General features: G+C 40.1%; 1 protein-coding gene across 1 annotated transcript; it reads left to right on the top strand.

The window, feature by feature from the left end:
• Positions 1–11,365: 11,365 nt before the first annotated feature.
• LOC140862380 (uncharacterized) lies at positions 11,366–11,970 on the top strand. Its single transcript, XM_073265402.1, has 2 exons — positions 11,366–11,479; positions 11,590–11,970. The coding sequence occupies exons 1-2, from the start codon at positions 11,366–11,368 to the stop codon at positions 11,968–11,970; spliced, it is 495 nt and encodes a 164-aa protein (XP_073121503.1).
• The last annotated feature ends 1,102 nt before the right edge of the window (positions 11,971–13,072 follow it).

Raw genomic sequence — 13,072 nt, 5'->3', positions numbered from 1 at the left:
GTTCTTATTGGATAAGAAAGGCGAGATGATGGAACTCGAAGAAGTTCGAGAAGAACCCGAAATACAAAATAACGATCCCACACCTCAGGAACCATTGCTGGACACGCCTGCACCTAGAAGATCCGAGAGGACTTCTAGACCTCCAGTTCGATATGGTCTTCTTCTTGAAGAGGGTCAAGATGAACCCGACATTGGATGTGATCCAAGAAGCTTCAAGGAAGCAATTTCTGATGCGGATTCGAATTTATGGCTTGAAGCTATGCAATCAGAATTGGATTCGATGCATACTAACCAAGTCTGGACTTTAGTGGATCCTCCCGATGGAATTGTTCCAATAGGGTGTAAATGGATCTACAAAAGAAAGCTTGGGCCTGATGGTAAGGTATTGACCTACAAGGCGCGATTGGTGGCTAAAGGTTATACTCAAAGGCAAGGAGTTGACTATGACGAAACCTTTTCACCAGTTGCAATGTTCAAGTCCATAAGAATCCTTATTGCCATAGCTGCATGGTATGACTATGAGATATGGCAAATGGATGTGAAGACTGCTTTTCTTCATGGAGACATTAAGGAAGAAATCTATATGAAGCAGCCTGAGGGGTACACATCCATGGGAAGCGAGCATAAGGTATGCAAGCTTCAGAGATCAATTTATGGTCTAAAACAAGCATCAAGAAGTTGGAACCAAAAATTTGATGAAACAATAAAAGATTTTGGTTTCATCAAGAACCCGGAGGAACCTTGCGTGTACAAGAAAGTAGTTAAGGATGCGGTGACATTCTTAGTACTTTATGTTGATGACATCCTACTCATTGGGAATGATGTAGGGATGTTGCAGTCAACGAAGATATGGTTATCAGGTAGATTTTCGATGAAGGATTTGGGTGAGGCATCCTACATTCTAGGGATTCAGATCTATAGAGATAGATCTAAGAGAATGATAGGACTCACTCAATCAACCTACATCGATACCATATTGAAACGGTTTTCAATGGATGGGTCCAAGAGAGGACATCTACCCATGTGTCATGGAGTTTCTCTATCCAAGTCTATGTGTCCCAAGACTGATGCAGAGATAGAGAATATGACACATGTACCATATGCGTCAGCTATAGGTAGTATCATGTATGGGATGATATCTACCAGACCGGATGTAGCATTTGCTCTGAGTGTCACGAGCAGATATCAGTCTAATCCTGGTCAGATGCATTGGAAAGCCGTGAAGGACATTCTTAAGTACTTGCGAAGGACTAAGAATATGTTCATGGTTTATGGAGGACGAGAACTCAAACTGGAAGGCTATACCGACTCTAGCTTCCAAAGTGATGTGGATGACTCGAAGTCAACCTCTGGATTTGTGTTCATGCTCAATGGCGGTGCTGTCTCTTGGAAGAGTTCCAAGCAGGACACCACAGCGGATTCCACCACTGAGGCTGAATACATTGCAGCATCAGCTGCTGCTAAAGAGGCCGTTTGGATGAGGAATTTCGTCCAAGAGTTGGGCGTCATTCCTGAATTTGTTGGTCCAGTCCCGGTGTACTGCGACAACACGGGTGCCGTTGCTCAAGCAAAGGAACCAAGGTCTCATCAAAGATCCAAACACGTACTGAGGAAATACCACATAATCCGGGAGATTGTGGAAAGAGGAGACATCAGTGTCGAACGAGTGGCCTCTGCAGACAATATCGCTGATCCACTTACTAAGCCTTTGCCAGGACCATTGTTTGACAAACATCGCGAAGCAATGGGTCTACGTAGTATGACTAGTTGGCTATAGGGCAAGTGGGAGATTGTAAGAGTGGGTGCCCAGTGAGCCAACTGTGTGGCTATGGGCTTTGTTGACTCTTTGTATAAACAATCTTTTGTTTAATATTATTTACACTTTTATGGCAATGACTTTATATTACTTCATATTGTTATATTGTGATATACTATTGTTGTTTTGATAAAGACCTTGAATATACTATAGTGTATGTAAGATGTGGTAGAACATGGAGATGTCTATCATGAAATACATCTTATAGTCACTGTATATTCTAAAACCGTTCCTAGTCGATTGAGCCGTCCGATAATAAGGATAAGGATCGCTCGAGTTTGAGACTAGCATTTGCGATGCGGAGTACCACGTTTCATTGGTAGGGAACATGGTGATGTTCGAAGCATGCAAATGGATATTCATAGGATGAATAATCGAACTACCCTATCCGGACTTTCCAAGTGGTTATCACTTATCGAGTGGATAAAGTCCGCGGTTTTGGTTGTACACCATTAGTCCTTACGACTTGAAACATCATGGAGACTCTATATGCTAGTGCTGTGCTTTGACTCGTTTACCGACTCTATGGGGGTCATCAGGTGTCGAGATTGGGTACAGTTACGACACATATAGGAGTCAATGCATTGTTGTCAAGGATTCACCACATACTTGCGAGTGTGGATATCCTATGCAATCTGAGGAGATATTAGTGTGACAAATCTCTGGCCAGAGTACTTGATGTGATTTAAGAAATGGTTTCTTAGTAGCACATGCGATGTCACTAATTTGATCTTCAAGATGCATTGCATAGTTATCGAATCTTGAGCGACTCTCGATATACCAATGGTTGTTGATTCGATCGGGATATATGGATGAAGGGACCGTACTGTACGCTAACCAAAATCTACTGGTTCTTGTAGGCACTATCAGTGATACCTAGGGAATCATGGGGCGATGTTGCTAGGCGCTTTACCATGATTCGTTGGGCAAGTCGGAAAGTGTTGTTCCGAGTCACAAGGAGTTGTGAGCCCACGGCTAGCTGTATCCCTGAACCATTGAGGGTCACACAGTGTAATGGAGTTTTAATCCCCGTTGAGATAGTTAAATTTAAAGAGTTAAATTTAATGAATAAAGAAGTTGGACTTCTTAAGAGTAAGGGAGTAGGATTTCCTAAAATGACATAGGGATGTACATTTTTGGAAACCACTGAATTCGGATTCAGGAAAATTTATTTTGACTTTAAAACGTGCAGAAATGGTTTCTGTACACATTGGTGAAATCGTTTCATCAATCGGAGTCACGATGAATTTTATATTAATTTCTGAACGAGCGGGCTTTGCTTGTCGGGCCCCAGCTTATGACTAATGGGCCCTAAGGTGTTAGTGGCCTGCATTATAAATAAGTTATTTCAGTACAGAAATTACACACGATAGCTCATAATTTTGAGAGAAAAAAAATCGAAACCCTAGCCCCTCTCTCAAGCTTGGCCGTCGCCCCCCTCCCTCTCTGTCTGAGAAATTCCGGTCTGTGATTTTGAATCGCAGTAAGGAATAACGAATCAAATTCGTGTATTCTCTTCGCAGAAAACTTCTGATAGATTTTCTAGTGCAATCTATCAGAGGGATTAAACCTCTGTTCGTGGACCTGATTGAAGGCGTTCATCGGTTCCAGGGAGAGACAACAAGAGCAGAATTGTTCTGTTGGTGTCCATTAATATCGTTGCGAGATTTGAGGTAAAATTTATTTAATTGTTATTTAAATTTTACACACACGTAATTCAATCGATGAACGGTTGATACCCATACCATGGAAACGTTCCATGAAAAATTTTTAAACTTCCGCTGCACTGGGTATCAATCGTAATTGGTCTGGGAACTCGCCAGTTTTCCAACATGAGTTGCATAGGGGAGTTTTTTCCCTTCCCAGGGATCAAACCTTGTACCTCCAGGCTTAAGTACAAAGTCTTCTGATCCCTGGTACCACTTGAGCTAGTAGAGCCGTGAGAGAGTGCGACCCCCAATGCATTGGTTTCTGCTCTGAAAGCTTGTCGTTCTTTAGAGTCTGACGAGGAAGGCTACCTTATCTACGCGATTGATGCATCCTTAGAGGGTTCAGACATTCAGGATATACCAGTGGTCCGAGATTTTCCGGATGTGTTTGCTGACGAGATTCCAGAATTGCCTCCTGTTCGTGAGGTAGAGTTTGGCATTGAGTTGTTTCCAGGGACATCGCTGATTTCCCGAGCACCTTATTGTCTGGATTAGTCAGAGATGAGGGAATTGCAGAAGCAGTTGAAGAATCGTCTTGATAAGGGCTACATTTGACCTAGTGTTTCACTTTGAGGAGCCCTAGTGCTGTTTGTAACGCCCTATTTTTATCTTAAATTAGTTTATTTGAGTTAATCAGAGATTACAGAGTTCTCGAGCCGGTATGATTTTGATCAGGGTCCTTTTTGCAAATTTTGGAAATTTCAGGGACTAAAATGCAAATATTGATTTTTATATATTATCTACACATTTGTTTGACTTGGAAATCATTTCATCCTCTTCCCTAAATCGAGCTCCTCCATTGAAGACGCCTTCAAGCTTTTCCAAGCTTCCAGATTTCCTCCCGAGCTCGATCCGGCCGTTAGAAATTATTTCTGAAGGCAGATTAGTGATCACTGCAGTGAGAGCTCCGTTATACCGTAAGTATTTCTCCGATCAGATATGTTTTGTTTTTTGGAGGTTTTTAGAATCGATCTAGATTCTATTATGTTGTTCTTGGCGGAGTTCTGATCGTTTATTATCTGTCAGTTTTGAATTAGAGCGACGTTCGGAATTGTTATGATTTTTGGAAGCTATTTTCGAAAATCATGATTTCGAGATTTGTTGGGTTTGTCTTGTTGTTGTTGTATTAGCATTGAATTGAGTTGATATCGCTATTGAACTGCTGTCTGCGTTGTCGGTTTGTTCAGTTTATAGCCGTTATGCCGTCGGTTTGAGTTTTGGGGATTTCGAACCGTTATTGAGTTGTGATCTTGGCTTGTAAGTTGATCGTGGTTATTGATCATTTGTTGGTATCTGAACAGATTCGTTTGGAGTTTGTCAAGCCCAGGGTTAACAGCATTTGTTCGTTTCAGAGATTTGGACGAAGAACGGTATAGATAATTACTTTGAGCCTTGTTGTTGTTTAGATTGGTTAGAATTTGATACAATCTTTTGTTGTAGCTTCCCAGAAGTTGGAACTACTGCCTTGAAAGGTAAAAGCAGTCATAAATAGCGGGATAGCATACTCGGGACAGTTGGTTCTCGAGTTTCCCTTAAAAGCACATACTTGCATCTACACTTGTTCTAGCATGAGGAACTTGTGTCTTGTTGAATTGCTTGAGCTTTTATTATATGGCTATGTTTTATATTCTGTTATGCATTCATCTTGAGTTGATTTCAGCGGGCAGAATAGCCCTTTTTGTTTAGACATTTGGGAACTATAATTGAGTGGCCTAGGTCGTAGTCATTTCGCCTAGTGCTAGCATACTCATTATAGTTGCTCAAAGTCTAGAGGAGTGGGATACGTGGCACCACCTCGATTGAGAAATCCCTCGTTTATCAGATTTGATATCCCGGTTTAAAGACATGAATTTCATTACGTTGTTATTGATTTTGTTGTTGTTGTGAAAGCATGTTTGTTGTTGTATCACTTGTATGTTGCTTTTACTGGGATTATCATTCTCACCGGTGTTCCGGCTGTTGTTTTGTTTTGTATGTGTACTTGGCAACAGGTGGGGCAGGATCAAGTCAGAAGAGGCATAGTTAGCTTTGAGGGAATGATGTAGAAGTGAGACTCGATTTAGAAGTCTTGTTAGCATGACAATCGAGTTTATGTGTTTGAAGCATGTTAAGAACTGGAACTTGGATTGGAAGTGGTCTTTCTTGTGGTTAGAACTCTTGTATTCTGTATTCGGCTTGTAATAGCTAACATCGATGCGTGTTCTTCATTTTATGTATTTAAATGCTATGTCGTTGGATATATATTAATTGGATCATGTTAGAGTTCTTTTGGTTATGTTATTGCACTTTTGGAGGCTTGTTTTGAGCCAATTCAGCAGGCCATGCGCGCCCGTGCCTCGGGTGGCGCGCCCACGCATCCCGCACTTTGTTTCGAAATTTTTGGGCATAGCTTCAGGCGCGCCTGCGCCTCGGGTGGCGCGCCCGTGCGAGGGCTTGGGCAGGACGCCATACGCGCCCGCGCCTGAAGCGGCGCGCCCGCGCGTCCCCTTTAAAAAAAAAAAAAAGGCTCTTGGCTTTTAATTGCTTACTTATTGAATTACTCCTTTAATTGTTGTTTAGAACCGAGGTCTGACACTATTCGTCAAGAAGAAGGATGGTTCGATGCGTCTTTGCATAGACTACCACGAACTGAACCAGGTGACCGTCAAGAATAAGTATCCTCTTCCGCCGATAGATGATCTGTTTGATCATCTTCAGGGGACTTTTGTTTATTCTAAGATTGATATGCGATCAGGATATCATCAGTTGAGAGTTAGAGACGAGGACATATCTAAGACAACATTTCGCACATGATATGGGCACTATGAGTTCTTAGTGATGCCGTTTGGATTGACGAATGCTCCTGCTGTTTTCATGGACTTGATGAACAGGGTTTTCCGTGATTTCTTGGATAAGTTCTTGGTAGTGTTCATCGATGACATCTTGGTGTATTCTCGCAGTGTTGACGAGCATGCCTTTCATCTCCGTACTATTTTGCACATATTGAGATAGCGACAGTTGTATGCTAAGGTTAGTAAGTGTGATTTCTGTATTGACCGAGTTGTATTTATTGGTCATGTGATTTCTTGAGATGGTTTGGCAGTTGATCCTAGCAAGACAGAGGCTATTCTGAATTGGTCGTGTCCGACGACAGCTTCGAAGATCCATAGTTTCCTTGGGTTTGCAGGATGCTATCGATGGTTTGTGGAGAATTTATCTCAGATATCCAGGCCTTTGACATAGTTGATAAAGAAGGACGTTTCTTTTGTTTGGTCTGCAGAGTGCAAAGATAGTTTCCTCGAGTGGTGACGTCGTTTGACAGCAGCTCCAGTGCTAGCATTGCCGTCTGGATCTGGTGGTTTTGTATTCTACACTGATACTTCTCTCCAGGGTTTGGGGTTTTTGTTGGCTCAGAATGGGCATTTGATTGCCTATGCCTCCAGACAGTTTAAGACTTGTGAGGAGAATTATCCTATACATGATTTAGAACTTGCAACCATTGTCGTTGTGGTTAAGATTTGGCATCATTATTTGTACGGTGAGAGGTTTGAGATCTACACGGATCATAAGAGTTTGAAATATTTGTTCACTCAGGCTGATTTGAACATGAGGCAATGTCATTGTATGGATCTGTTGAAGGACTACGATGGTGAAATCAAGTACCATCCAGGCTCTTCGAATCCGGTTGCTGATGCGCTTAGTTGCAAGGTGTATGTGAAACATCCCTAACTACTTCTTATAATTAATGATTAAATAAAATACGGGTTTTCAAAATTTTCGGCATGACCTATCTGTTTTAAAACCCACCTGTCACATACAACAAATTTAAAACACAACCAACAACACTAAATAAACTAGACCGAGAAAATAAAATAAACGAAAACCTGAGAAAGAGATTGACACTCCAAACATCCAAAAGTTAAACAATTTGATAAATAAGTGCCCACAAACAATTCCAAAGAATATTATCTTTACATTTACATTTACTAAATTAACAAGATGAAAGACTTTAAAGTGTTAAAATAAACTTTTGCAGAAGATTGGCATGATCAGAGGGATGTGCGGTGCCCACATCACAGTCCACTCGATAGTCCTGGCCCACAATCTAAATGAAATTACTCCTCACCGGAAAACAATAAGTGTAGTGAGTCTAAAAGACTCAGCAAGAATATGGGGGGATAACGAGTACTACATAAATACAAGCACAGACAGATTAAAAATATCTTGTAGTAAAATACTTTGTGCCTTTAATTTAAAAAAATTATTTCTAAAATAATGAAGTGAACATGAATGAAACATATGCATGGCTAAGTCGAATATAATCACCGTAACTGAATAAACTGTACGGAAACATAGTCAAAATATTTGAACTTAGACCCTTGAATTGTGACTCTGTGATTTCGATAATGATCATGGTTGCAGTGCACTATGCTGCAAGGAGGTCAGGATAACACTCAACCCAATCTTGCCATGTATTTGGTAAGGGAGGCCAAGATATCTCTCAGCCCCACACAAACGCATGCTAAGGTAAGGAAACCCATAATGATTTGGTAATGGAAGCCAAAACGTCTCCCAGCCCCACACATACACATGAATAAATGTAGTCATAATTATCTCACTTCGTTCGTAAAATACTTTCTTTCATGCTTGAATATGGACTTAGCATGCATATGTAAATATGACGTACATGTAAATATATGACCAATGATCATGCAAATGAATCACACATGGATGACCGGGATGGTGATTTAGAAAACAAACCAAAGGATGGAAATCTAAACCATAACTTGCGCTAGGACAAATTGGAGCGGTTCGCCCATTAAATTTGTAACTTGCTCGATTCTTATTCAAAAAAGATTCCGCTTGAAACCATGAATTCATGACACTTAGAACTATGTAGAGAAATCATCCTCGGAATTTTTTTTTCTTAAGCAATCGTTTTATAAAAATTCCATTTCCTGGCAGCAAGCTTAAGACACTAAAATTCTGCACCTATTCCTTCATAAGCTTATAACCCGACCAAAACTTAACCGAATTAATTCTCGCTTTCACCGACGTATTCCTAACATCTTAGACCATTTCCAAACCCGAGACCTTAACCAAAACCAAAGTCTAACCCTATTTTAAAAACCAGTTTCCGGACTGCCCAACACATATCCAAGAATTCTACTCATGCCCATTCCTCATACTCAATCCAAAAACCTATCTATATGTCTCCAAACTCCAGACACTATCCTAGTATCATAGCCAACATTTAAGCTCACCCAAAACCCCTTAAACTTGCCAAAAACAGCTCAAACTCAGCTCAACATGGCAACCAAAACCGAGCCCCTAAACTCTAGACAAATCGAAGTTTCCTCAAAACCAACTCACGATCTAACTTCAACCCATCCTAACACTACCATGTGAACTAAATTTCACCCATGGTAGCCCCTAATCCACTATCCAAATCAACACAAATAATAACACAACATTTTCAAACCAACAAGCTAGGGAAACAAATCTGAAATTTTCAAAACCAACAAGCATCAATACCATCACCATTTCAGAATTTAAATCCTTTTCAAACCTCAACCATAACCATAATATAAACATTTCTCAAGCATGAAAATGGAACAGTTTTGACCAACATTATTCTAAAATTTTTTGAAAAAGAACAAGGCATCAATGCAATCAACATTTCAAACTCATACTCATTTCAACCTTCATCAAGAAACCAAAATATCACATTTTCTCACGCATGTATGAAGTATAATCTCAGAAGAAATTAGAAAACTCGAATAGGGCACATATAGGCATACATACATTTTCGAAATTTCAAGAAATGCTAGGCACAATATATACTAATCTACATGGGGAAGAGAAAGAACCATATCCTTGCCTAAGCTACCAAAAACCAAAAAATCAAGAGCTTGAGTGAGCTGGGCCGAAATGAACTAGCTGGAATCCGAGCTCAAGGGAGGAGCTGTAACAGTCGAACAGCTCGCCTAGGAGGATGGCTCGCTGGACAGAAAGAAGATGGAGGAGCTGCGGCGGCACTAGTGAAGAAGAAGTGAAGAAGATGGCCGATGGATTGTGTTGGAGAAGAATGGGGGAGTCGTGTGTGTGTGTGTGTGTGTGTGAAATGAGTGAGATTTGAGTGTGAATTTTAGGGGCTAGGGTTATGTATTAAGTTTGAGTGGGTAGGTGTGTGTATGTATAGATGTAAGTATATGTATATGAGTGTGTGAATTTTTGGAAAAAAGTGTTACACACTTTTAAAAAGTGCCAATTCAGAATAGCAACTAGGTTCATACATTTAATTGCACTAAATAAAACACAAGCTTGAAAATCCAAAAATTAAACGCTTTAAATATTCTGATGTCACAACAACGAGTAAAATATTTAAATAACAAAAAAAGCGATTAAAATAATTTTGAACAAACTAGACAAACATTTAAAAGAAATTTAAATAAATACACAAGAAAAAATAAAGCCTTTAAAATGATTTGGACAATTAAAAAGCATTTAAATAAATAATCCTGGCTTTTAAAATAATTTAAAATAACTAACCGTTAAACTTAGGTTATTTAAAATAAATAAGTTGGACACTCAAAAATATTTAAACAAGTAAGCTAAATGGTTAAAATCGTTTAAAAGAATAAACTAAACAAGTAAAAAAAATCATTTAAATATGCAAGATTAAACCTTTAAAATATTAAAACAATTAAGTTGCAGAATAAAAATCATTTGACAAATAAACTTAAAGAATTAAAAACATTAATTAAATAGTTAGTACAATAAAATTATTTGAATAAATAATAAAATATTTTATTAACACATAATTCACATAAAGAATTTAAATCAATTAAACCTAAAAATAATAAATCCTAATATTTATTAAATTTAATGCATGCGATATAGTAGATTGGATTTTTGGCGCTACAGTATGTGAGTTTCCTTCGTACCACTCAGTTTCACAAGTGGTAGAGGAGTGTTGTTCCTTGGGGTTCAATTTTCTTCAAAATAAGGAGCAACAGGAAATCGTGTTTCTTCAGTGCATTTCGAACCAGATTTATATACTCACATCAGAGAGGCACAGATTGTCGATCCGAAGACTCAAAAGTTAGCACGATTGGCTTAGGATGTGAATACTTTTGGTTTCCATCTCCAGGCTGATGGTTTGTTGTGTATTTCCGGTATTGTGGTAGCTTTTGAAGATTCCACACTGAGGGATGAGATCTTGTCGCAGGATCATTGTAGTAGATTCTCTGTTCACCCATGCAGTATGAAGATTTATAAGGATCAACGGACGAGATTCTAGTGGAAAGTAATGAAGCGCAGCATGTATCAGTTCATGTCTCGATGCCTTGTGTGTCAGCAGGTCAAGGCAGAATTCCGACGAACTGGTGGTTTGATTCAGAGTTTTGAGATTCTTGAGTGGAAGTGGGAGCATGTGACGATGGATTTTGTCACCCACTTGTCATTTTCTTCCAAGAATTGTGATGCGATTTGGGTGGTAGTTGATCGATTGTCGAAATCCGCTCATTTTATTCCGTATAATCGGGATTTCACTTTTGATTGGATGGCATGGTTTTATGTGCAAGATATTGTTTGTCTGCATGGGATTCTGCTGAGCATCGTTAGCGATAGAGATCCGAGGTTTACCTCTAGGTTTTGGGGTAGCTTCTAGCGTTCTCTTGGTACTACACTGATTTTGAGTACAACTTATCATCCGGAGACTGATGGACAGATTGAGAGAACGATTCGTACTATTGAGGATATGCTTAGAGGTACGGTGATGGATTTTGGTCCATCATGGCATGACCATTTGGCATTGCTTGAGTTTGCGTATAATAACAGCTAACATTGAAGTATTGGCATGGTACCGTTCGAGGCTCTGTATGGACGTTGTTGTCGCACACCTTTGTTTTGGGACGAGGTTGGCAAGCATCAGGTTGAAGGTCCGGAGTTAGTCCAGCAGATAGCTCATGCGGTAGAGTTGATCAGGCGGAGGATCAAGGCTGCTCAAATCGACAGTCTAGTTACGCTAACACGCATCGTAGACCGTTGCAGTTCCATCCAGTAGAGCATGTTTTTTTGAAGGTTTCGCCTTTCCGGAGAATGATGAGGTTTGGGCTTAAGGGCAAGTTATCGCCGAGATTCATAGGACCATTCGAGATTCTTGAGAAAGTTAGAGATGTGGCCTATTGTTTAGTCTTGCCATCTTATCTTTCTGACATTCATGATGTGTTCCATGTGCCCTTGCTGAGGCAATATGTTGCGGATGAGTTGCATGTGTTGCATCCGTCAGATGTTCAGTTGGAGAAGGATCAGTCATACGAGAGACCTCTCAGGATCCCTGATAGGAAGGAGAAGGTACTTCGTAATAAGCGCATGCCGTTAGTTATGGTTCAGTGGCAGCGCAGGGGTACCGAGGAAACAACTTGGGAGCTAGAGAGCCAGATGCGTGCAGAGCATCCATAGTTGTTTTGAGTCTTGTATTTTCTTTTGGATAGTGTTGTAAAAATTGATAATCAGATGTAATAAAGAACTTTTTGTGGTTTGTTGCTTTATTCCTCAAGCATAAATTTCAAGGATGAAATTTCTTAAGTGGGGGAGAATGTAGTAACCCGTATCTAAAATAAGATAAGAAATTGCTTAATTATGTTTAAGAGGCTAAAACATGATTAAGGTAACCTCAAATGAGACTAAGAAATTGAGAAATGGATACAGAACGCTTGAAAATAGTCGCAATCGGGTAGTTCGGAAGCATAATTTAGGATCGGAAGCTCTGTCACGTTCTGAAGCACCGATCGTGGGTTCGAAAGCTCTGAACTGTACCCGAGGTTAGTTGTCATGAATGAGGTCAGCATTGATGATGTCATGTGATCGGAAGCTCCGAAGAGGTGATCGGAAGCTCCGATCAGCTGTCGGCACCAGCTATTGAACGACACGTGGTTGGCGAAGAGAGATCGGAAGCAGGGGATCGGAGGTTCCGATCTGATCGGAAGTTCCAATCGCAGTCTATAAATATGGGATGCGAGAAACACTTTCCATTCACCAATTCACCTCTTCTCTCTCTATTCTAGTCCCTTTTAGACGATTTTAGGGCTTTATTGGCGTCCTACTGGAAGTATGGGAGTAGCAAAACGCTATGGGGATAGTAGCGGAGCTTTGCCTAATTTTTGAGGCAATCGCCATCAGCGGGCTGACGACAGACATAGATATAACTTTGGGTTCCTAATAGCTTTAGGGAGTATCTAATAGTATAGTTAAGACTTTAAGAGCACCATAATTGATATAGCGACTATATGATTATAGGCTTGGACTAGAGAGCAGGACTTGCTAGGTTGCTCTTATTGCTGAGATTGAGGTATATAAGTACTGACCGAGATAACCAGCATGATATATACACTTTTATGTTGCTTTGTGTGTGCCATGTTTTACTGTTTTACTGTTTTAGCACATACATGATTTCTCTAGACTGCATCTCGTTAGAGGTGGGTCATGTGAGCGAGGCTCGGCCCCATATTGTTTTTTCTATCATCGGAAGATGCTGCAATGGTGGAGACTGGCGCTACAGTGA

The sequence above is a fragment of the Henckelia pumila genome, chromosome 4 (genome assembly GCF_033568475.1).
Source record: "Henckelia pumila isolate YLH828 chromosome 4, ASM3356847v2, whole genome shotgun sequence".
In the NCBI taxonomy this organism is placed as follows: Eukaryota; Viridiplantae; Streptophyta; class Magnoliopsida; order Lamiales; family Gesneriaceae; genus Henckelia; species Henckelia pumila.
Note: the sequence above shows the minus strand (reverse complement) of the source record. Positions and strands in the feature narration are given on the sequence as shown.

Bases quoted from the DNA above. Each gene is read 5' to 3' on its own strand.
- LOC140862380 (XM_073265402.1), top strand. From the start codon at position 11,366: ATGGTACCGTTCGAGGCTCTGTATGGACGTTGTTGTCGCACACCTTTG. The intron at 11,480-11,589 runs GTAGAGTTGATC...GTTTTTTTGAAG, and splicing joins TCCAGCAGATAGCTCATGCG to GTTTCGCCTTTCCGGAGAAT.